The following is a 25212-nucleotide window of genomic DNA, read 5'->3' on the forward strand; positions in this document are numbered from 1 at the left end:
GTTTGATGGACAAACTGAAAGAGGCCTTCACAACAATTCAGTTCCAATTCCCACGCTGCACCTCTGGTATTGACTTCTAAGCTGCACCTCTAATGGCCCAAGAGAGAGCACCCCCGCTACACCTGTCAGTGCTCACAAATGGATCTTCATGGGACCTTCAAAGGAGGCCTAGCCCATCTTGTCAGTACCTTTGCATAGACGTCAGTCAATGCTTGCCCAAGTTTTTCAGGCTCGCCTCGCAGTATCACCGTCCCCGAGCTCCTGTCAGTGGGTGGGATCTCGACAGAGACTCCAGTCTTCTCCAAGATCTCCTGCAGGGAATTCCCCTTGGGGCCGATGACATACTTGTGCTGGGACTTCTTCACCTCCACTGCAAGAGTAGTAGTCTTCTTTTTCTGTAGGGGCAGAGACACTGAGGCATCAATCACAAGGGGGCGGGGAAGGACAAGAGCGACAGGAAGAGGCACAAGATGCAGTCAAACTCTGCACCCAGCAAAGAGCAAAGCCAAGCTGAGCACAGTGGCTCAGCAGTACCCTAGCACCCCTTGGACCCCTGCCTACAGAAAGCCTTGTGCTCAAAAATTCACAGGGCAAGTACAAAACTAGCATGCTGTGTCAAGCTCCCTGGGACACGGCATGCAAGAGACCACACACACACACACAGGCATGTCGTTGTCGTCGTCCCCGTCCCCCCGTTGGACAACAGGGTTCAGCTCCCAGCCGTCTCCCAGGCAGTGCTGTGATGCAACACTGTGCAGGCTATAAGCCGATTGTTGAAATCCAGACTGGTACAAATACAGACCTAACCACGAGGAAAAACAGCCCAGCAACCCACAACAAGGATATTCACAGCAGCGTTGGCTGTGGGAAATAAACGGGAGTGACATTCACTCTTCAGCAACTTCTACTTAGGTAGCAACTTTGATACTGTCAGCTGGCCACCACTGTAGACTTCACACTTCTTTCCGTCCTTAGTAGCACCGGTGTGAACAAGAGCCAGGGGAGCTCTTGGTGGCCTGCTAAGTCCCACGATACAGAAAAGCAAGAAATCTGTCACCTCCCTGATAGTATCAGCCCAGCTCCCACTCTGCCGAGTGAGGAAACGGTAGGATTCAGGGTCATGTACTGCAAGGGCTGCTGAGCCAGATGCAACAGAGGGATGCACAAAAGTAGAACACGAAGGGAAGAGTGCCTAGGAGCGGGTGCCAGGGGAAGGTGGGAAGCTTTATGGACCATCCGTACCTTCTCCTCATAGATCTTCTTAACTCGAGCCACAGCCTGGGCTAGTTGCTCCTTTTCTCCGCTGAAGACTATCTCGGTCTTGTTGACACTGGGTGGAGGAATGTCGATGCGTGTCCCTGTGTCCTGCACGAGCTCCCTCACCAGCTTGTTGTAAGGGCCGGCAATGAAAGGGTGGTACACTTGCTCCACGTCCAGCCGCTCCACGGCACGCTTATCCTGGAAGAGCCCACAACAGACCTTGGTGGGAACTGCCCTCTATATTACAGTCTCTGCCAGGCACAGCTAAGCTCCCAGGGGTGTCCTGCCTGACACTCTGGCCCAAGCAACCTTCTCAGTTTGCGGGCTTGTAGATCTCCACCTCTTTCCATCTACAAATACGGTTGCTGCTGCTGCTCCTTGTTTACGATATTCACCCCTGTGATCTCCTGCCTTATCTCAGCTGGCACCTAAGATGCGTCGCTTCAACTATCAAATGCTTGTTTTGGCCTCAGAGATGGACAAAACGCAGCACAAGAAGTTTCAGGACCTGGCAGCGGTGCTCATACAGCCGGCGAGTGGCACAGTATACCACTCTGTTCAGGCTAACGTTAGCCACTGACTGTAGCCACGGTGGCTGCAAACTCAGACTGTACCGTGGGGAAGCAAAATGGCTGACCAGCTAATGCCATGAGAGAGATCATACTGAGGTACCTGCTCAGCGGAGATAAGCAGGATCTCGTGCCGGGCCTTCTCAATCCCTTCTTTAGTGCCGCTGATCTTGATCTGGTTGCTGGGGCCATCTGGGCGGGGGACCTGCATTTTGGTTGCAGTTTTGAGCTTCAGGTCCTGCAGCTTCTCACCCTTCTTTCCAATGACAAAACGGTGGTGCTCCTTGGGGATGGCAACTGTTGCTGAAGCCTGCGGCAGAAGAACCAAGCATCTGTGAAAAGCCTTGCCTGCACTGGCAGATCCACAGGAACAGAGCCAGGCAAAGCAAGGTAGACGCTGCTCAGTGGTACTACTCCTCAGAGCAAACACAACGCCTTCCCAGCACATTCTGTCCGAGGGCTGACACTGTACCAGCTGACCTACAGTGCCTCCATGCCAGGAGTATAAACCCCACCTTTCCCTCAAAACCCTTCTGTTTGCACAGGAGCAGTACTCTGAATTAGCAAAGGCCTTCCGACACAGACGAGGAGGTGCCTCTCCTCCAGTGTAAGACACCAGACAACAACTGAGATGGCAGCGCACAGCTGGAGTTTATCTGAACTCTGACATCTGCTGCCAAGGCTACAGAGAACAAGACATACAGTATGACTCCTAGGAAAGAGAAATTCAACACCAGAAACCTACTGCAGGAGGCAGGCAGCTAGCACATGCTTACCGCTACTGAAGTGCTAGGTGTCTTCAAGTGTAGCACATGCGGCTCCTGGGACTGCTTCTAGAAGGCCCCACATGCAAAAGGGGTCCTTCTCAATCTACCATTAAAGGGATGCTCTATACAAGGGCTTCCCGACTTCTTCCCTTCTCATTGAGTTTTTGCAGGTCTGGTAGCTGATGACTGCTATCGTGCTCTTGATCCCTCTGATTAGGTAACCACTAACAACAATCAGACAATGAAAATGCAAGCTATAATGGAAAAATAAAAGATGAAGAAAAGATTACTCAGTGTGACTTTTCAGCTCTGTGTTCCTGTCCTGAAGCCAGCCAAGCCTAAGAGAAGCTGGAACAGAGACACAGCTTCCAGACCTGGGGCCAGGGCAGTAGGAGGTATATTTGAGAACAGTGGCTCATGGATCTGTGGCGGCACAACCTGAACTGTTTTTTCAGATGCACTTTGTGGATGTAGGGTTTCGTTCCTTTCTCTTTCCTCTGGCAGGGTATGACACAGGGGCTGAACAGCGCTAAGCAGACATGGTATTAACATCGCATTACCTACCTTTGGCATTATACTTTAAAACACACTGCAACACCTGGCTGCGATACATCCTAACAAGAGCTACCACCTTGACTATGAGCTCAAGAACCATAAGGGAAGAGATCAAAACCTAGACGACTGAAGCAACCGAAACAACAGGGTTGTGGCTCCTTACCAGTGTGCCTTGAGTTACACAAGGCAGAACCCTGACCCGAAGCTTTTGGCTTTTGGCAGGACTTCCTTTTCTCTACTTTTCTTTCTCCCAGCCTTCCACGTTCTCCTCTGAAGGACTTCAGGAAAAGCACAGTCCCGTTCTCACACACTACTAGCTTTGTGTGTGAGGCTCCTGCACCAGCACCTCAGCACAAAGTCACTGGTTGCAACTCAAATGTTCCAGAGATGGCAGACTCCACGCTTCATGCAACACCACGGCCTGTAATTAACTTGGAACCCTATTTGAAGCCTCATTCCCATTCCAAATTGCCAATTGGGTGCTTTGAAAACGTATGGCGAAGCTGAATTAGTCACGTAACAACATACCTCTTTGGCTTACAAGCACACGGGCCCAAGGGTCTCAGAGCATTTGCGAGTCTTGGGGAAGAGCAAAGACGAAGGCAGAAACAGTTAGATGCCCTCACCTGAGTCTGCAGTCGAGCGACAATCTGCTTCCGAGCCTTCGTGACTGCTTCCGGCTTGCCAGAGACCACGATCGAAAGGCCCTGGTCCTTTGCGAGAGACAGCTCCAGGTGAGCCCCTGTCTTCTGCATGATGTCAAGGCAGATCTTGGCCTGCTCGCCTTCTCCAAACTGATTCATGCCCTTGTATTTCCTCTCCTCCAGTGGCACATGGAACACCTGCTCAGCCACGGGACAGACAAAAGCAGGGCACAGCAAGGTGTCAGTGTGCTTTTGATTATCAGTGTCTCCCTCTCTTACTGCCACACAGGAGGACTTCACTGGTGTACTAAGTTCCCAGATTTAGGCGACCCATCAGCCTTTCCAGTGGAGACACCAGCTGCAGTACAAGGGCACGGCAGCAGGCAGTGTGTCCCAAACTGAGTGCTTTCCTAAAGAACATGCTGTTGGGGAGGGGGGGGGGGGGGGGGGGGTGGGGAACACTTCAATGCATTAGCACTCACTCCTTGAATTCTGCAATCCTCCCTTCAGGCCTGTTCCAGCTATCTGTGGAACAGGGATGCAGAGCTTCTTCTGGGCAGTTTTTCAACACATCCCTCCCCCTCCGGAGCAGTCCTAGCATTCAGCTGCGGTCTTCCTTGTGCCTCAGGGCAAAGTACAGCAAAGAGGCAGTTACTCTGACACACTAAGGGATTTCATACTCCAGGGAAAGCTTCACTTCACCTACTTTTTGGAGGGATGAAAAGGAGGGACATAAGACACCCACTCCCACCAACCTGAGTGATGACAGAAGCCTTTATTGGCTGCACCTGTTCTGATTCTTTGGCCACCCAGAAGTTTACATCTCAATCCTTCCCAGCTTTGGAATCATCTCACACGTCGTAACCTATTACGCAGGCAAAAAAGAACCATTCGGCTACATAGGAATAGTCTGAGCCACAACGAAGTGGTGTGGAGCCGAAGGGGACTGCGATTTAATGGTGATGGAGCCATTTGGACTGAGTCTTGAAGATCTCTTCGGTTTTTGTTCAAGGAAACTTAGTCTCGAGACAGTCCTATTGCTCGCTGGCAAAATGGTAGGAACCTGCTTTGTTGATGTTGACGACGCAGTATGTTGGAATATTAAGATTCCTTGAGAGATCAGAACCAAATGCGTTGTTTCTCTAATGTAAAGGTGAATAGGCCTGTATCATTAAAGGAAAGACTCAAAATGGGTTTTGTTTCTCTTAAGTACAAAGTGCCCCATCTAAAGTGATTACAAAGTCTTAAATGATTGTTAAAAAGCAGACTTGTGCTGTTTGCAAACCATCTGTTGCACTGCTCAAAGACAAAAGACATTCACCCGAGAAAGTTTTTGGAAAGAAATGTCAAATAGGCATGGGGAAAGAGCTGGAGAGGTTTATGTATTGTCTATCGAATTATGTTCTCTTTCATGCCCTTACATTTTACAATAAAAAGTTTCATGACCTCTTTTCTCGTTAAGACAATGTTGCTAGTCTTTTTATAAGGAAAAAAAAGCGTCTGCCTAGTCTCTCGAGTGATTTTTTTTGTTTTTCTTTCTTTTTCTCTAGACTAGTTGAATCGAATATGTTCGCTCTAAGACCTTCATCCACCGAGATGTGAAGCCAGGCAACTTCCTAACGGGCCGTGGGCAGAGTTCCCTTATTGATTCCATTCCTATAATAAACTGTGCAGTCTGTTAGATAGACGGGCTGCAGTACCCAATTGTTTTCGCCAGGCGGCAGCACCGCTCCATGCGGAGTAAGGGCAGGGCATGCGCAGAAACGGCTTGACGCCAAAGGGGCGGGGCTTCCGGGCACGTCGTATGCATATGACGCAATCCCGCTTTGACGCATGCGCAGAAGGCTTCCTGGCAAACCAAGGGCAGCGCATGCGCAGAAACGGCTTGACCCCTAGGGGCGGGGCTTCCGGCCTCGTGCGTATGGGCTACGCATCCGGCCCCGGAAGGTGGGTTCATTTCCGGCCCCCGCGGCGCGCGGCTCCTCCAAAAGGACCGGCTGCAGTACCCATTTAAATTTCGCTAGGTGGCAGCAGCGCTCCACCAAAAGGGCCGGCTGCAGTACCCAATTAAATTTCGCTAGGTGGCAGCAGCTCTCCACCAACCGGGCGGCTGCAGTACCCAAATATATTTCGCTAGATGGCAGCAGCGCTCCACCAACAGGGCCGGCTGCAGTACCCAAATATATTTCGCTAGATGGCAGCAGCGCTCCATCAACAGGGCCGGCTGCAATACCCAAATATATTTCGCTAGATGGCAGCAGCGCTCCACCAACAGGGCCGGCTGCAGTACCCAAATATATTTCGCTAGATGGCAGCAGCGCTCCATCAACAGGGCCGGCTGCAATACCCAAATATATTTCGCTAGATGGCAGCAGCGCTCCACCAACGGGGCCGGCTGCAGTACCCATTTAAATTTCGCTAGGTGGCAGCAGCGCTCCACCAAAAGGGCCGGCTGCAGTACCCATTATATTTCGCTAGATGGCAGCAGCGCTCCACCAACAGGGCCGGCTGCAGTACCCAATTATATTTCGCTAGATGGCAGCAGCGCTCCACCAACAGGGCCGGCTGCAATACCCAAATATATTTCGCTAGATGGCAGCAGCGCTCCATCAACAGGGCCGGCTGCAGTACCCAAAAATATTTCGCTAGATGGCAGCAGCGCTCCATCAACAGGGCAGCGCATGCGCAGAAACGGCTTGACGCCAAAGGGGCGGGGCTTCCGGCCTAGTCGCATGCATATGACGCAATCCCGCTTTGACGCATGAGCAGAAGCCTTTCTGGCAAACCAAGGGCAGCGCATGCGCAGAAGCGGCTTTGACCCCTAGGGGCGGGGCTTCCGGCCTCGTTCGTAGGGGCTACGCATCCGGCCCGGGAAAGGAGGGTTCACTTCCGGCCCGCGCGGCGCGCGGCTCCTCCGAAAGGACCGGCTGCAGTACCCATTTAAATTTCGCTAGGTGGCAGCAGCGCTCCACCAACAGGGCCGGCTGCAGTACCCATTTAAATTTCGCTAGGTGGCAGCAGCGCTCCACCAACGGGGCGGCTGCAGTACCCTTTATATTTCGCTAGATGGCAGCAGCGCTCCAGCAAACGGGCGGCTGCAGTACCCAAATATATTTCGCTAGATGGCAGCAGCGCTCCACCAACAGGGCCGGCTGCAGTACCCAATTATATTTCGCTAGGTGGCAGCAGCGCTCCACCAACCGGGCGGCTGCAGTACCCAAAAATATTTCGCTAGATGGCAGCAGCGCTCCACCAACAGGGCCGGCTGCAGTACCCAAATATATTTCGCTAGATGGCAGCAGCGCTCCATCAACAGGGCAGCGCATGCGCAGACGCGGCTTGACGCCGAAGGGGCGGGGCTTCCGGCCCCGTGCGTCTGGGCCGATGACGCAATCCCGCTTTGGCGCATGCGCAGAAGCCTTTCTGGCCGACCGAGGGCGGCGCATGCGCAGAAGCGGCTTTGACCCCCTAGGGGCGGGGCTTCCGGCCTCGTGCGTAGGGGCAGATGGCGCATCCGGCCCGGGAAAGGTGGGTTCACTCCCGGCCCGCGCGGCGCGCTGGAGCGGCCGTGGAGGTGCGGAGCCTTCGCCGGGAGCCCGGAAGACTTTCGGGCCGGGACGTGCGGCGGCGCGCTCGGGCTGAAGGGCGGCCGGGGGCCGGCGGGCAGCGGCCCGGTCGGGGGGGATGTGGCGGCCCGGCGCTCGGCCGCGGCAGGGAGCGCCTGGTGCCGGCGGCGGCCGGGCTGAGGCAGGCGGGCGGCCCGGCCCGGGACCGGCGGGGCTGCCGCCGGTTCTCGTCTCCCCGGCAGGGACGGTGGTCAGCGGGCTCCTCACGGGGCTGCCTTTTTTTGGTTGTTTGTTTTTTTTTTTCTCTCGGAGCCGCGCCGCTACCTCGGCGAGGAGCGGCGGCGGGGCGGCCCCGGTGCTCGCTCGTGGCGGCGGCGCCCGGGAGAGGGGTCGGCCCGCGCCGCCCCGCCGCCCACCCGCCGCCGCCTGCGGGCTGCCCGGGCAGCCGCCGCAGCCCTGCGCGGGGCTTTGTCTTTCCCCCAGCCGCTGGCCTGAGCCGTGGCAGGCGGCTGGGGCTGTCGGCCCCCGCGGGCCGCAGAGAGGCTGCCTCGGGGCCTGCGGTAACGCTGTCGCGGGGGGGGGGGTGTGTGGCTCAGGAGCCTCTTCCCGCCCCTGCGAGCGGGCCAGAGCAAGAAAAGGCAGCCGGCAGCGGAATCCCCAGCCGTCGCCCCCGACTGCTGCTTTCTCCGCAAGCCTTTTAACTGCCGGGGAGGGCTGGGAGGCAGCGGCAGCTCAGGTGTCTGGCTGGTCTTGTGTCGTGACAGTCAGCTCCGGGGCCGGAGCAGCCGAGGGGAAGAGGCCTTTTGGTTTGCTTCCCAGTGAAACGGGGGTCTTTTGTTTTTCCTTTGTCCCTAGGTTCGTCCGGAATCGTACGTTGACAAGTCAAGGGGAGCTGAACTGAAGGTCAGTCGAGATGTTTTTGCCTTAAGCGCGTCTACCTTTCAGGGTAACGCTTTCTTGGAAGTTGGAAACTGTCCTTTTTGAACACCAAACCAAACCCCGTACCTGGGAGGGCCATTTAGGGTGCTGCACTGTGTGTTTTATTCCCTGTCGGTCACTTGACACTAGCTGTACGTGCTCTCCAGGTTTGGCATGTTCTTACCCTGCTGGCTGAAAGATTCTGTCTTTTCACTTCCTCGGCTTGCCACAGGCCATAACAAATGTGTGTTTATAGACCGCTTTCCTTGCTCGCTGCTTTCAGATTTGAGCATCGATGCCATGGACGGAGCAGGAGAGCCTCAGCAGGAGGTAGAGCACAAGCTGTTTAAACAGCGCTTGGATAAAGCTGCCAATCGTGTGACTCCAGAAGCAGAGAGACACGGTAAGATGCTATTCTGTTATTCTTGGATGGATGCTCGCATAGTCTTTCCATTACCGTATGCCTGCTATGAGATTCATGGGAACAAGGGATGGCTGAATTCACAGCGTTTTAAACACCACAAACTATTGAAAAGTTTATAGGACACAAGTCTATTACACTGGCAGATCAGACAAGCTCCTGTGTGTGTGTATATACGTTATACTCGGTACTTTTGCGAGGCAAGTCTTTGCCTGGTCCCTCTGAAATTGGGACAAGGACTCGTTGATGCGTTTCAGGAGCAAAGCTGCTGAGTGAATAGGCTTTTCCTACTAGAAATCAAGCAGCTGCTCTGGCAAAACTTGACTTTGGTTGCATTTTTAAATCCTAGGAGGCTGAGAAATGGGACGAGCTGGTTAGAGGAAAGAGCCTCTCTCCAGGGAAGGCTCTGCTGACTTGACCCTTAAGCCTAAACTTGTGTCTTACTATGTTTGCTTTGTGTGTGTTAATGCATACCTGATTAATAGATTTCAGTTGATTTATCAGTTACAAGTTGGAGTAAGTGGTCCTTGGCTACATAAACCTCTCCTCTGTATTTTTTGACATGTTATGGCTTACTGTTCTACTTCAATACAAACCGGGAACGATTCTGGTAGTGTTGCAGTCTAATGGTAATACTGCAAGACTTTGTCTTTCTAAAACGTGAGGTCCTTGTTATCTGTTCTGGGAGATGGTTTTGTGTATTGGCATGAACTAAAGTTGCTAATTTGTTGTAACTCAGATTTAGTTTTTCTGTTCTTAAAGCTGAAAGGCTAAACTAAGCCAAGAACTGAACAGTGGGTAGGTACGAGACCTCCTGGTGTCACAGAAGTGAGGTGATAGCGTTCTTACTGTTGTGTCATTTAGCAGCCTTTCTGTATTCAGAGGCTGTGGCGTGACAAATGTAATGTCTGGGGTCAAACCCTGCTTGTTTGTACCCAATTCTCTGTTTCCACATATGGGCCTCCTGCCTTACTTGTGTTGCCAGTCTCCACTGGGATTACTAGGTCTGAACCGGTTGCTCTCACTCATTATATTATCGACGGAGAGGAAGAGAAACTTGCAGGGAGCAAAGTGTCTCATCCAGGAGAGGCATTTTGAAAGCGATCAAATTGCATTGCATGCAACGAGCAATTTCTTCTGCTGTCTGGAAAAAGGATATGGCGAGTTTGATTTCCACCACATGTGTGGCAAGTTAGATTGGAAGTGTCCACCCACCTTTGTGAAACTCTATCAGTTTCTGTTAGTAACGCTTGATGTTCAGTCAGTTATTTAAATGGCAACTATAGCAGTATTGTCTGGTAAAGGAAAAATCCACACAGACGTGGTTACCGCCGGGCTTGCTTTAGTCATGACTCAGAGCTGGGCCACCCCCCCAGTGGGTGACAGAGAACCAAGGGATACAGCGTAGGTTATATACGCTTACCAGATCATTAGTCAATGTCTGAAGTTTTTAGGAGTTTCTTTTGGTCCTGTCAGTTCTGTGAATCCATCACCTGACTCTGTCGCAGTTGATTCACCTGCTCGGTTCCAGTCTCTGCCTCGGTTCCAAGCTCCTCCTTGGATCGTGATCTTCTTTCTGCCTGCTTTAACTCACACGCTCCTTCAAGCGCGCTTAGTCTTTGAAAGAGCAGTTCCTATTCACATGCACCAATTTTTCCAAAACCACCTGTGTTTCTGAAAGCACCTGTGTCCACAGATTGATCATCTGTTGCTTCTCTGTTCTCCCACTGATTAACTGGACTGGGTTTTAAACCAGCCTTTGATTAGGGCTATGCTAGGGACGGGGCCTGGTTCTGCCACTTAGCTGCTTTGGCACTTTAAATTTCTTAGTTAAAAATACATTTTATTTAACATTAACCTTAAATTTAGTAAGGCATACCTAAATATTATGGAGTAGTATGTGGAGGCTTTTCCTGATCATAGTTACATTCAAATAGTTAATAGCTTAATGATTTCTATGGTAGGTTGCATTCTGTGCTGGGATGTCATCTCATTAATTTCCACTGGATGGCGATAGAGGATTGAATTTTTTTAATCTTTATTTTTCTTTACTGTTTTGTTTCCTTTTAACATGGACCGAGTTTTCCAGTGTCATGTGTCATATCTGCATGCAAGTCGAGGACCATGTTAACAGCACGAAACTTTGCATGTGGGGTTTTATGTACTGCAGTTTCTTTATAGTATCTAAGCTGTGTGCAGTACCTCTGGGTGCTCTCTGAGACAACTCGACAGGCAGCTACCGATTACATTCAGAAAGCTGTTACTAGTTGCTGTATCTTGAAAGACACCGTGTGTTGTACAGGTGTTCTTCAAATGGCAGGAATCATGGCTTTGACAAAGCGTAGGAATTACAGAGCTGCATTCTTCCTGACGCTATCTTTTAGTGTAATTACAGGATCAAAACCCGTACTGGTTGAATTCTTAATTGTACTCTCACCTTGTTTGAGTGTTGTAAGCTGTAGAAAGTAAGTCTCATACAGTGGTTTAAGATTGGGTATATTTTTCTAAAATTTTTTATTTGCTTGATCATAACTACCATAAAGTGAGGTTAACGATTGATTTTCATGCATATTTCATACTTCCTAATTAAAATCTCTTTTTTTCTGTGGCTAATACAGATGTCTTAAATACTCTCACTTCTGTCCGCCTGTTATACCTCCCAATCTCAACAAAGAGGGTCCCGATAACATTTTGTCCCCTCAGCAGTGTCTGACTTATCACCTGCCCCGGCCTTAGTTATGCAAGAAGCCGCCTTTTCGAGGCTCGTAAGAGGGTAGTGCGGCGGTGCCTAGACAGTGAGCCTTAGAGGGCTTCTGTAATCCAGCAGACTTGGTCCTGTCCTTCAGGATTTGTGAGTGGAGCAGCCTGGTTTTAAGGGGCCTCTTCCAATAAGAACCCATGCTTCTGAAAATTTTAGACATGCAGTTCCTTGGCTCGCTTACTCCGAACTCCAAATTTTACAGACCTTTCGCATTTGTTTTGGGAAAACAAAGGTCCTGTTTGAGTTTTCTGGAGGCATGTCTTGCCCTTTGGCAGGTTTCAGCTGTCACCAGCTCTCATCTCCTCTGTTAAGAGTCCCTCTGCAGCCTTCTGCATTTAAGAACATATTTGTGCCCCAGCTGTACTGTGGCTGCGCATTCAACACACAGGTGGCACAGACACTTGCAGAATTGTAAAATCATGACAAAGAAATTCCTTGGAGATTTCTAGTAAGCCAGTGGTTAATGTGTGTGCATTGTCAGCATCGTTGTACTGGAGAGCTGAGTGTCAGTTTTCCGCTTGGGAGATTCCCACTGTGATCTAGTTTCACAGCAATATGTAACTGTGTTCCCTACATATCTTGGGACAGGATTATGCGCTATGCGCTGCTGTCTGCTATTTAAAATGTTGTTTGTGTAACAGGTCCTGTATCGGTCGCAATTTGCTGTTTGGGTCTGCTTTAGACAAAGTTTTAACAAAGCCTTTGTGCAAGTAACATCTGATCGGCGCTCCGGCAAGGCTTACAGGTGGCTGGTTCTTTCTGTGGAGGGTGCTCTTCAGGTGGCAAACGCTACTCTGCTTGTTGATCTTATTGTGCAGCTCAACAGGCCCTGTGCATTCTTTCAGGTGAGCTTCGGGTGCAGGATGCGCAGATTCTGATACAAAATCATTTCCTTAACGTGTACAACAGTTTCTGTGCGTAGAGCAGAAGTACAAGGTGGTGTTTCTAGACGTGCCTCGTCACTATGAATCCTCTTTTGTCTTAGAACTGGGGAAAGAAGAAGAAAAGGTGTTTGGTCCAAATGCTTTGGATGCCGATCGCTGTGAAAGCTGTTACGGGGCAGAGTCAGAGGACATTCGGTAACCTTCACATCTTCTTAGTGCTTGAATCGATACAGTTAATGTGGCATATGTGTTGGAGGTTTTTTTCCAAAATGTCTGTGAAGGTCCGTACAGTGAAATCCTCCTGAGCACCTGTTCAGAGAATGGTGAGAGCTGTTGTGTTATCGTACGCCTGTGCTGCGCTCACGATTGTTAAGAGCGTGCACAGTTAGGTTGTCTGTTTTGTCTGCGCGCCTGTTTAAGGGCAGTAGCACAAAGATTGTATCTTAGCAAACAGAACCTTTTCTGGGATTATTTGGTGTCCAGAGGGGAGCTGTGTAAATTATTTCACTGTTCTGTGAGCTGTCTCGGAATAAAACCCAGTTATGGCTTTGCCTTCTCACTTCTGCTGCAGGCTTTGCATCCTTATGGGAGCAAAGACCAGACACCCATCACTCAGACAAATGATGGGTGTCATTCGGTGTTTCTCATTCCTTCTACCTGCAAATTTGTGTAAGAATGGATTCGTGATAGTCCACAGGTTCTGGACTATCCTTTGCTATTATTGTCTCTGTAGTAATTTAGTTTGTCACATCTGTCGAGTTGCATCCTTCCCCAGAGATGTTTCCATCTTGAGGGATTCATAATTCCAGCCTTCAACTTTTTGTTTTGTCCAGCGCAACATGGAACAGAGACAGACAATTGTTTTTTCTGGTGAGCGTGACAGAGACTCTGGTGAGTCCAGAGGTAGAAGAGCAATGAAGAAAGTTTGCCATTAACCTTGCCTCCGATGTTGGCAGTCTTTCCCTAAAAACGGAGGAAGGGAGGAATAGAAACAGGTAGATGCTGTGTTCACATGGGGAAGTTCCAAGCTGCTCAGAACTGTGGGAGACTTCCCACAGAAACAAATGTCATTTCTGCGGCAAATTTATTTGCCAAGGATGGACTTGGCTGTCTGAATGGACAGCTAAAGCCCTCTTCAGAATTAAGCGCTGCATTAAAACAGCTTGCGTCCTCGTGCCAAAATCTCAAAAAGTACGTCAGGAAACTCAAGCTCCTTCAGGAGCATTAGACCACCTTTCAGTGTCCAGTTCCTGAAGTTTGCCGCTTTGAAACAAAATCCACTGGGGATTTGGGTCCTGAGCTGGAGTGTCTCTTTATCGCTGTAAAGATGATGTTTGTGCTCTTGCAGGTGCTGCAATACTTGTGACGATGTCAGAGAAGCATACAGGTGACGAGGCTGGGCCTTTGAGAACCCGGATAGCGTAGAGCAGTGCAAGAGGGAAGGATTTAGCCAGAAAATGGAAGAGCAGAAGAACGAGGGCTGCCGAGTGTATGGTTTCCTGGAGGTCAACAAGGTGAGAGATGGGTTTTGCCGTGAGCCTGCTGCATGGTGGTGATGAGCGTCAGAAGGCACAGTCGGGGCACTCTGCTCTTTTTTCCAACTTTAAGTGTTCACAGGACTGTAATAACCCCTGGGCTCAGCAAGGTACTTGTGCCTGTAGAGGGGTTCAGTAGGAGGGTCAGGAAAAGGGTGGGAAGGGGCAAATTCCCTGTTTCATGACGTGGGCTGGCTGGAGAAGCTTAGCTTTTTCTACCATCTAGCTAGTGAGTCTTTTTACCGAGGTTTCTGGAGGGGAAGAGGCAGCTTCTTTGCGGCGAGGTAGTCCCACCTGCCCTTCTAGTCTCAAAACAGACCACCGGTGGGTGCTGGAGATAACAGTAACCAACAACTTGTCAGCAGAGGTGCTGGAGGGAGTGAAATGTTCCCTTCTTTAGAAAACCAGTGGAAGCAAGACTATTGGAGTTGTCAAGGTTGAAGATGCTTAAAGAGATGTTGTTTGCAACTGGTGTATGAAAATGTAGTACAAGATACGCCAGATGACTATGTAACTACCCTGTCATTTGGCAGGTTACCGAGCTCAAAACACTGGGATGTGCAGGTTACGTACCCAAGTACATTCTAGCAGTCGGGCCCAGGGTAAATTTTTTTTACTACTTTATTTCAAAATTTGGAGGGTTTTTTACATCTTTGTGTACTATTCCTGGAGACAACATTCTTTATTTCTGAAAAACAAAACCAAAACCAAACACACCCTGCCCTTTCACTCATGAAGCCATGTTTTCATTTGTGTTTTGAGTATCATGGGTGCTGAACCATTACAGGACCCTTTTCCACAAAGAGTGGTGAGCAGGAAAGATTCAAAGGGGCGTGCTGTGGGTAGCAAGGGTCCAAGAGTGGGTGGGTGTCACTAGGGAAATTTCTGGGGGCCATTGTTAGGCACTTGGACTTTTGCACATCTCCATTCTCATCGGGTCTGCAGTTAACATATGCGATAGGTTTGCACGGACATTCAGAGGTGTAATGTAGCGTGTGAGCTTGATGCATTGAAATCTTCCAGGGGAGGGTGTGTATGATCGCTAGCGAGTGTCAGGGAGGACTGACACCTAATATCCATATCCTTTTCATGTTCAAGGTTAAAACTTTAATAACCTTTGTCTTTGGGGGGATTTTGGAGTGTGGGGGTGTTTTTGGTGGTAGGTTTAGTGCTTTATTTTTGAACACGGCTTGTTTTCATGGATGCATACATAGGACCACTGTTGTTTATTGTATTAAGGGTTTTCTTACCCTGCCTGCTCACCCTCCCAGTTACTTTCTCCACTCCGTTTCTGTGATACCTTGTGATACCTTTTGATATTTCCTACAGCAGCAGTTAGTTCCCTCCCGGTAGACTTGATTCCTTCTTCTCATTTTTATGTCCACTAAAATACTCTGCATAGAACAGTTGTTGTCAACATCGGTATGTGATGATGGCTTTCCACATGACTGCCTGTGAGGAAGAGGGGAAATTCATATCTCTTTTAGGACAATATTTGCTGGTATTGTCACCCATGACAATGAGTTGCTTATTGTCTATCTTATTCCGATAAAAATTTTAAAATCCAACTGCCGGTATGACTGCTTTTTTATGTAGATTCAGGCTTTTTAATGAAAGATGACTGTCTCCTGCAGGTAGCTGGAAATTTCCACTTTGCACCGGCAAAAAGTTTGAACAGTCTCATGTACACGGTAAAGTATTTTCTTTTCCTGCTTATTGTGACCTTTAGCTTCCAAGTGTTTCAGACCATTTCCTTTGAACATCTTTGCATTGCTATCTGTGGTAACAGCAGCACTGCTTCAGGGGGGAGGACATTGGTGAAATTTTGTTAGAGATGTTTAGAACTATATCGGGAACGAACAGAAAAAAGTGTTTTCTCAAGGTGCTGCCACATGGGTCTGGGAGAACATGGAGGAGAATGTGTCTGGGCAGTCTCTCGGCCTCACTTGTTCTACAAAACTTTGCTGCCCTGCTGTAAACAACCTCAGGTACGGTGTTCGGTCCAGGACCTGAATATCAGTATCTCTGGAAGGGATGTTTTGGAGAAGAGCTCTTGAGAATTTCAAGGCAATTCAGAACTTTCAGAGTAAAATTTCAGTTGTGAAGGACTTCAACTTCCTCAAGTATATATAAATACACAGTGGCTGGAATGACAGTGGTAGTTTACAGAATCATAGAATGGTTTGTGCTGGAAGGGACCTTTAAAGGTGCCCTAGTCCAGCCCCCCTGCATGAAGCAGGGGCATCTTCAACTAGGTTGATTTAAAGAATCATTCACCCGTATTCGAGTGAGTGGAGATTATCTTTATTGGGGATCGCTCCACCAAAGTCGTGCACCCCAAGGGGGTTTTTCAGTCCCCTCTTTATACAAGCAACTCAGACCTATTCATTAACTTTCTGGGAAATTGTTTACATATTCATTACAATTCCAGGAACTTATTTACATATCTCACTAAGCTAGTGACCATGATTTAAGTCCTTGTCTTTGCCACGCTGTATAAACAACAGGAACTTGGGACCAGATAGCCTTTTTAAAGGTGACAAATCCAAGGACTTGGCAATTAGTACATCCGTCATGTTAGCAATAAGGGTCCTTGGACGTTTCCCAGCTTTTAGATAAACATAATTACATCACCCTTTAGATAACTGGCACATCATTCACCGTTCATTCCCCCCTTTTCTAGTAACTTTTGCAAATTCTTTTGCAACTACAAAAAATCATTATGCCTTATGATCATTCTTCGACAGCACCAAACAAAACATTGAAGTAATACACATATTCCTAAAACTATTACAATAAGTATTATAATAAAAGCATATTTTAACCATTCCGAATTAGGTAACCACGAAGTCAGTTTGTCCCATATAACTTTAAAACTCCATGATAAATCATCTTTAGTAATTTCATGCAGGATCTGCACCTTGTTCCATATCTCATGGATGTGTGTTTAATCATTCCATCCATCAGACTGGGAACAAGTATTTTGCCCTGGGTTTCCAGGACATGCTCCTCCTGCCTTGTTTGAGCTTTCCAATGACAGTTATTATCACTTTTCATAAATACTGTGGTGGTTAGGCTTAATATTTGTAAATCAAATCTGGGACCCAACTCATATTTTATTATCAAATAGGCAATATCCTCCACCGTAGTCTGGCTTTTTCCAAAAGTCTGGCCAGGTAGTCCATTTGTCATTGAGATAATTCCAGTTTTGGGAGGCCACCCCATACAGGGGTGTTATCAAGCCTCCTTTAGGAAGAGAGGTACGTATCCAGCATTCCTTAGCTTTCGTAGCATTAACAATCATTTGCAATGTTTGAAGACTGGTATTGTTTACCCATGCTTCAGTTTCTAATATTTCTACAACAGTTACAATTAAGATCAGAATAACTTTACACAAATGTCCCTGATCCTTTTGACAGTCCATTGTGTCTCCAGAGATTTCTTTACGATCTAAAGAACCATAGTCCCGTGGGTCCTGCCAGGGTGACAGCCCATGATTTCTCAGGAGCCTTCTTTATCCAAGAGTAGTGAATCCAGGCTGGTTATTCTCTTATCTTGACGGCAGTGAAGGTTGCCAGCAGCACCTGATAGGGTCCTTCCCACTTTTCTTCCAAAGGTTTCCTTGAAAATGTCTTTATATACACATAGTCACCAGATTTAAAGGAATGGACTGGTTGATCCAGCCCTCTGGCCCTTGTTCCCAATACTTGTTTATTTATAACTTTTAATTCTCCCTGGAGGGTCTTCACATATTCACACAAATATCCCTCCTGTAACTGCCTTAAATCTTCTCTGGCAAATTGTAACTGGTATGGTCTCCCATATAATACTTCAAAAGGGTTCAAATTCTCCTTTGTTCTCGTATTCTTAATAACTGTGGCCAAGTTAGATTTGTCTCTTGTCCTATTTTCACTATCTGTTGTTTAATTAAATGGTTTATTTTTCCACTTGCTTGAAGCCTGTAAGGGGTGTGTAATTGCCAATCTATTCCCAATACCGTACTCACTCGTATTATTTTGGCACAAAAATGTGAGCCTCTATCAGAAGAGATTGTTGCCGGAACCCCAAAGTGGGGGATAATTTCATTTAACAATCCCTTCGTTACCTCTCTTGTTTTATTTGTTCGACAAGGGAAAGTTTCTGGCCAACCTGAAAACGTATCAGTCATAACGAATAAATATCGGTACCCCCCCTTTTCTTGGGAGTTCGGAAAAATCAACTTGCCACTGTTGTCCTGGATAATTTCCTCTACTAATGTTCCCTGGTTTTATTCTGTTTGCTACATGGGGATTAATACATTGTTTTATTACAGTATATAAGTTCCACCCTATCAATTTCTGATTTAGACTTTTATATAACATACCAGCTCCCCAATGAGTCTTATTATGTTCTGCTAGGGCTGTGGTCCATATTAAATTGGGTGGTACCACTATACGGCCATCTGCCAAATAAGCCCACTTATTTAATTTTATTTTACCATTCATGTCCTGAATTAGCTTTAGGTCTCCTTTAGAATAGTTTGACTCCTCATCTGTACTTAGAGTTTGGATTTTACTGTCTGGTATTAAGGATAGTTCCTCCTTTCCTACTTTCTCTGCTGCTCATCTAGCCTCATGGTCGGCCAGCTGGTTTCCAATCTCCAAATCAGTGCCTCAATGGGCCATCTTATGTTCTTCCTTCCTGGATGACCCTCTTATAACAGAGGGGGCCATTCCTCACATCAAGGTCTGGCATGGCGCATGTTCCCACCGCTCAACGCCTACTGGGTTGCAGCCAACAGCGGAGCTCAAGATTCTTCTTGGTGGCAAACACAGAGGCCAACCCCGTCTTGCCCTTGACTATGGTAGGAGGCACCCGACCAACTTTATTCCTTGTACTTCGTTGTCAATGCAGAGTTTCATCTGCACATCCCATAACAAGTCACTGTCATGGCAAAACACACAGATTTACATTAGTAGAACTACTACAGAGTGTATTTTATTTCAGTTTTTATGCCAATACCCCCCACAGCCTTGCTGACCAAGGGATATTGTTTTACCTGAACTAGGCAGGCCTTCCCTTATCATTTTTACTGTAACAGGTAAAGCATTTTTTTTGCCTTACCTGGAATTTATTTCCAGATATACCTGGTTAAAGATTTCTTTTACTTCAGGGAGGTCCTCTTTTCCACTTTTCTGTTGAATTAAAGATAAGCTCAAGATTTCAATCACTTGATCATTTTAAACTTTTGGTTTCATTTCTCCTTTTTTAAATGTCTACATGTTCTAATAAATCTCATCCCAACAAAGATTTTGGTGAATTTGGCATTCTTGTTTGTTTTCTTAGTTTGTACTTTAAAGGTTTCAGGATGTTTTCCTGGTGGCCAGCAGCTCCCACAACTGTAACAAATTCTTTTCACTGAAGTTTAACATCAAATAAGTTGTTTTTGTATTCACTAAAAATTCCACCTCTTTTCTCTACATCACGATTATCTAGTAACAATCAACTTGAACCTTTATCTAGTTCTATTAGATCATCCTGATAAGTCTTTCACAACCAACTTTCAAACGTCTACATTTCCCCATCAAAGATTCACCTTTATTCTCCTGAGACCCATTGCCTGCCCTAAAAGGGGCCGCTACCGATCCTGTTGTGCTGCAAGGGGTGACATTGTCTGGTCCTTCTGCTCAGTTGTCAGCAACAGCATCCCCCTCCTCCTTACCATCAGGTTTTGGGGCAGGAGATGCTCTTCCTGCTCTGCAGGCTACACAAGCCTGCCTCTGCTACAGCACTTCTGTTGTAACTCTTTCTTACCCTGAATGCAAATCTGCGACTTGTTGCTTTAAGTCTGTGTTCTTACATACCATGCCTTCGCAGGCAAACAGCAAACACCCTGCCATGCGTCCCGCAGGACTCAGCCGCACCTTCGAGGGGGTACGGGGGTTTGTACAAACTCATCCCAATAATTTAACACTTTCACAAGGTCTTTGATTCTCCACATACACACCCCGCTTCAGATCTTATATACATTAGTACAAGTTTTTTTTATCTTACAACGTATTTCATTCTGGTTGCTCCACAGAAGGAACCACAACCTGAGCTTTTTTTTTTTTTCTTTTTTTAAACATACAAAAATTTCAACAAGAACATCTTTCTAGTTTAGGTCTCAGTTTTTCCCTATCCTTTTCTAGAGCCATAATCAAAGATCAGGCGGTGTTAATCCCGCACTCCTTCTGTCACACAAACACATCTGCACACATTACTTCATCCCACTTTTGTTCTCTACAAAGAAACAGCATAAGTTGTAAAATTGTGTTGTAATATAAGACCTCCTCCGAGTGGCCATCTTTCACCATCACCTAATGTATACAAAGGCCACCAATTCTGACAATATTTTTAAAATATCTTTTTGTTCAGATTTCCACTGGGAATTCCGCCAAATTCTTTCCAATGCTTCAAAATACATCCCAGGGGTGTTTTGTTATTTATTGCTTGGCTCTGTCTGCCCCCCATCTTCCTAATAAGTCTGATATATTTGTCTACAATGTATTAGTTATTACTGAAGGTACCATACTTATCTCAGAACATACACCACAGTTCAAGACCTCTATTTAGCCTTATTTCTTGGTCTCTTTTTTCCGCGCCCCCCCCCCCCCCCCCCCCCCCCCATCTCTCGGAGGAGATAATATATCTTAGACACTTGCCACCCTTTTTTTGAGTATACAGACAGCACTTACGACACTAAGGGCAGAGGCTAATTCATGCTTTTTCCAAATGATGTTAGCTCTAATGTTTTGTCCAGTCTCCTGTTGGAAGACGGGTTCGCCGGAGTCAAGAAGACGCTCGATATGAGTTATGCATCTTGCTCAACTTTATTAGTTTCTAACACTACTTACATAGAACCGATACACATGCATATTCTTAAAGCAGAAATATAACTGGTTAGTAGTCTCTAAACACGCGTGGTTCTCGCACCTCTAATGATCATGACTAAAATAAGCATTCTATCCATGTAGCTAATTGTGTTGCTTTGCTTCAGCCTTGTAGTTTGTTACTCCCTATATTCCCATACCGGTCCCTATCTTTTTTGGCCCTGCACCTGCTTTCCCAGCAGCTGTAGCTTGTTACAGCCACGGCCTGTTGGCACAACATAATTACTCAGTCTCAGGATTCAAGAATAGCTCAAGGCTACCTTTCTTATCTTCAGCACAGCAACTTCAGTACAATTCTGATTACAGGCCTGTTCTAATACCAGGCCTGGACTGTGCAGATCTTCAGAGATTCTAAAGCCATGCTTCTGCAGCCATTCTTCTACAGTCTCCCGCTCTAATTTCTAATGATGCATTCCAACACTTCATAAATCTATTTTTCAATTACTCCATCCCTCTCTGGCCGGCCCCTCGCGGGGAACACAGACACATAGATTGGGACTCCCCACTCACTTCGCAGTGACACCGCGTCTCTCACACACATCACACTCTCCAGGCAGCCCTCAGTCACACAGGCAGTATGTTACACGGTACCCTGCACTTACATACAACTCTAGGAACACTGACAGTTTGCGTTATCACACAAAGTACACATTTCAATAAACAGTTGCCAAAAAACAGATTCTAATTTTTTCTGGCCTTAAGCAGAGTGTTAAGTTTTCAGCTATTTGCCTAGAATTACCAGAATATTTTTTTTCCAACACACATTTCTTAACTCCAATTTTGAACTTGTAACGAGACAACACATAGAACAAACAAGACACAGAGCGCTATTTCAGTTGTTACATTCTAGGAATTCCCCAAATCTGAAGACAACCTAAAGGAAGTTTTTAGCTTCCCAAATCTTAAGACAATCAAATAGGGCTATTACCCTTTTCAGAAGGCGTCCCTTCTTCTAACCCTGCAAGAGAGCATCCCATCTTTCGTCTTATGGGGTAAAACCAAATCTTAAGATAATCAAATATTCAAAACTAAGAATAAATATAAATACCTTTTATGCTGTGCAGAAGTCCTTGTCCACCTGTGCGAGAAGCTGAGGGGTAGGGGAGTCTTGCCGACAGAAGATGCAGTCGGGGGCCCTGAGGGTCCCCAGGCCCCTGGATTCCAGCACTGGTGGAGAGTTCTCCTGGCTGGCTCACCAAATTGATGCCAAAACAGCACAGAGTAACTGCTCAGAGACGAATTTTGTCTTTTAGCAGCAACCCCCACCATATACTCAATAATTCTTTACACTACATGCACTTTAAAACATATAGAGGTTTACACTCACCCCTCAGATGCTCAAGACAATAACCACATGTCAACTTTCATAATATACCTAATACAGAAATGTTCTCACGTTTCCAGCATAAAATGAGTATAACAATTATTATCAGTAACCCTATAATTATTAATCCTATATACACAGATTGACTTCGAGTCATCAAACATGTCAGTCTTCCGACCAAACCAGAATCAGGGTTCCAATATTATCTTAATACCGGAACGAATGCCAGAACAGAATCAGATGTATACCTGCGGTGCTAGCTACCCGGCATAACGCCATCCTGCATAAGCATAAAATGATTTTATGTCTTACGGACAGCTTTACAGAGGGACCGGTCCCAGAACAGAAATATCCGAAACAGTACTGTTTAAAATATAATATTAATACAATATTTAATATAATATTTGAATAAAGATAGTACCTTTGCTCCGTAAGATGGAGTCCTTGTCTGCTCCTGCGGTGATCGAGATGAGATGAGGAGCCCCTCCGGGAAAATCCCCGGGGGTACCCTAGGGAGTGCCCGCTCAATGGGTCCCACAGCCGAGCAGAGGAGGTCCCATCTGGGTCACCAAATTGATTTAAAGAATCAGTCACCAATATTCGAGTGAGCAATTATTCGGCAGCGCTGGATGCATGGGGGATCACTCCACCAAAGTCATGCACCCCGAGGGGATTTCTCAGTCCCCTCTTTAGCAACTCATACCTATTCATTAACTTTCCAGGAACTCACTCACATATCTCCCTAAACTAGTGACCATGATTTAAGTCCTTGTCTTTGCCACGCTGTATAAACAACAGGAACTTGGGACCAGATAGCCTTTTTAAAGATGACAAATCCAAGGACTTGGCAATTAGTACATCCGTCATGTTAGCAATAAGGGCCCTTGGACGTTTCCCAACTTTTAGATAAACATAAGTACATCATCCGATAGATAAGTGGTACATCATTTATCATTCAATATTTTGAAGTACTTAATTTTGTCAGTACTATTTGATGACTGTTAGTCTGCTACTTGGAGTGAGGAGTGGGGTGCTGGCTGAAACAGCCACAATGCCCAAAGCCTTTCCAGCACATCTCTGCCTCCAGGCACCAGCAAACCCAGGAGCAAGGTCCCAGTACACAAGCTGGGAGCCCCAGCACGGCCTGCAGGAATCTCACAGCCTGTAGTTCAGGTGTTCAAGTGTTCTAGGAAGCTTCAGCACACCCAGGTGACGTTCTATAACCATGAGCGTAAGAGAAGGTATGTGTATCCACCATCCTGCCTTTCAAGGTGGAAGGCATCCTTGCAACCTTCCCTTACAAAGCAGCACGTGGACTCCCAGGGCAACCAGGCCACAAAGAAGAAACCTTCCCAATTGCCTTAAACAAGCCACCACCCCTTTCCTCTGTCCTATGGACAGAAAAAAGTACTTCCCCCCCTGGCCCACCCCACCCACCCCCCCCATGCCAGAAGCAACACATAAGACAGAGCAAGGATGACACTGAAGGTCACAAATTTGCACTCATCTAATTACAGCTCTGCCAGGGTCCAGGCAGCAAGCTGTTTGATCTCACAGGGACTCAGCTTTTCTACCCACCAGGCAAGTCCAGCAATACTTCCTTGGGAAAAGGCAAAGTCACAAGGGCCAGCAAACAGCTCCCATTCAACAGTGCTGCGAATACTATGGAGAGGCCTCTCTCTCCTCTCTCTAATGCCTGAGCAGCCCGGTATTTTGAGCAGCATACAGAATAAGCTTTCTTAGTAGAAAATGATACCAAGTTAGTCTGGTAAAAGATAGGCACAACAAGTATTACTGAGAAACCTTGTTACCTGTACCCTTACAGCATTCTGGCTAGACCAACAGATCTTGAAAAAACACCTGTAGCAGTCCTGAAAGGCAGGGAAACCAGCATCTCAGCTTTGTGGATAGAACCCAGATGCAGATGATATTGCACAGGACAATTAAGGTAGTAGTTGATTATGCACCAGCTTTTCTCCAGCAACTGCTTACCAGCAGGGTCTTGTCCCATACAAGACACAAGGTGTCAAGCTCCACATTTGCTGCGGGCTGACGTGCCCAGCACATCTGCAGCCAGGTCACAGCTGCCTGCCTCTCTCACCCACCCAAAACCCTTGCAGAGGGAAATGGAAGGGCACTGAGCATCCAGCTGGTACCTTCAGCCCTCGGCACATTCTGTCACTAAAGAAAAAAAGAACAAGGCATGGAAAATTATGCCCTGGCACCAGGACCTTCTTCCTAGAGGCATCCATCAGCTGAACTGCTGAGAAACAAGGACCTACAGTTTCCCTTTAGCACAGCCTCAAGGCAGATGCCTTCTTGTAACCCTCCTCCCTGGCTGCCACTGCCACCTTTTTAATTAGGTGCTAATTTCTCCCAGACAGGCTCACAATAACTTGCTGGGCTGCACACCAGAAGATGGTTTGAGTTTCATTTCCCTACGACTAGAAGACAGAAATTTCCAACCCTCTTTGGAAACTTTTTCTTTCCTGGCTGGTCTCCCCAGCACTGAGAACTCCTTTTGTTACTGAAATCTCGGAATGAAGAACTTATCAACACCAATGTGATGTAGATAACAGACACTTCTTTATTAATGGCCAGGTGCATGAGTGAGTCCTCTCACGATCAATGCACACCAACTTTCAGAATCAGACACCATATGTAGAACTTATTCATGCATATTCATTAAGTATTCATGCATAATCATAATGTTTCCTGAAAATCATTAACATATTCTCCTCCCATATCCGATTCTGTGCAGTAAAGGTTAGAAAGGTCTAGAAATGGGTCTGGGGTACAATTTGGGTAGGTGGTATATGAGTTGGTGGTCGCGATCTCCCCCTGCCGGAATTACCTTGTACTAAAGTTTACGGTTTCTTGGCAGGTAACTACAAGCTGTTCCAGTTGACTCTCCCCAGTTCCCATTAATCCTATATTCTGACATTTCAATACACTTTCTACATACAGAAGACTAGTCAAATACAAAGAAACCTTTCAAACCCTGAATTTGTTACCTAAGTTTTAAACAATGATTCTAGCCCATTCTTCTGGCCTTGGTACAGGGCTGTACTAAGGATTTCATAGCAGCTTTTACTGT

At 47.0% G+C, this 25212-nt stretch overlaps 1 protein-coding gene and 2 long non-coding RNA genes across 9 annotated transcripts in view; 1 reads left to right on the forward strand and 2 right to left on the reverse strand.

The window, feature by feature from the left end:
- LOC114015030 (vigilin-like) overlaps positions 1-4686 on the reverse strand; it is a 52529-nt gene extending 47843 nt beyond the window's left edge. Inside the window, exons 1-6 of the mRNA XM_055696113.1 lie at positions 4651-4686; positions 4551-4583; positions 3778-3993; positions 1933-2139; positions 1243-1458; positions 189-395 (exon numbers count right to left, since the gene is read on the reverse strand). Of these exons, the coding sequence (XP_055552088.1) occupies positions 189-395; positions 1243-1458; positions 1933-2139; positions 3778-3993; positions 4551-4583; positions 4651-4686 (915 nt within the window). The remainder of the gene's footprint in view (positions 1-188; positions 396-1242; positions 1459-1932; positions 2140-3777; positions 3994-4550; positions 4584-4650) is intronic.
- A 1041-nt stretch (positions 4687-5727) lies between these two features.
- LOC129734184 (uncharacterized) lies at positions 5728-18762 on the forward strand. 7 transcript variants are annotated; one of them, XR_008729831.1, is made up of 6 exons: positions 5728-5742; positions 7324-7414; positions 8217-8264; positions 8563-8682; positions 13694-13859; positions 15515-16877. It is a non-coding gene; the product is annotated as an uncharacterized LOC129734184 (long non-coding RNA). The 7 variants fall into 7 exon arrangements; XR_008729830.1 differs by lacking the exon at positions 5728-5742 and adding an exon at positions 18490-18762 and having other exon boundaries at positions 7226-7369; positions 15515-15868; XR_008729835.1 differs by lacking the exon at positions 5728-5742 and adding an exon at positions 18490-18760 and having other exon boundaries at positions 7309-7369; positions 15515-15571.
- LOC129734185 (uncharacterized) lies at positions 17216-24497 on the reverse strand. Its single transcript, XR_008729836.1, has 2 exons — positions 23976-24497; positions 17216-17512 (listed from the first exon to the last, which is right to left on the reverse strand). It is a non-coding gene; the product is annotated as an uncharacterized LOC129734185 (long non-coding RNA).
- Positions 24498-25212: the final 715 nt, after the last annotated feature.

Source organism: Falco cherrug, chromosome 18 (assembly GCF_023634085.1).
Source record: "Falco cherrug isolate bFalChe1 chromosome 18, bFalChe1.pri, whole genome shotgun sequence".
In the NCBI taxonomy this organism is placed as follows: Eukaryota; Metazoa; Chordata; class Aves; order Falconiformes; family Falconidae; genus Falco; species Falco cherrug.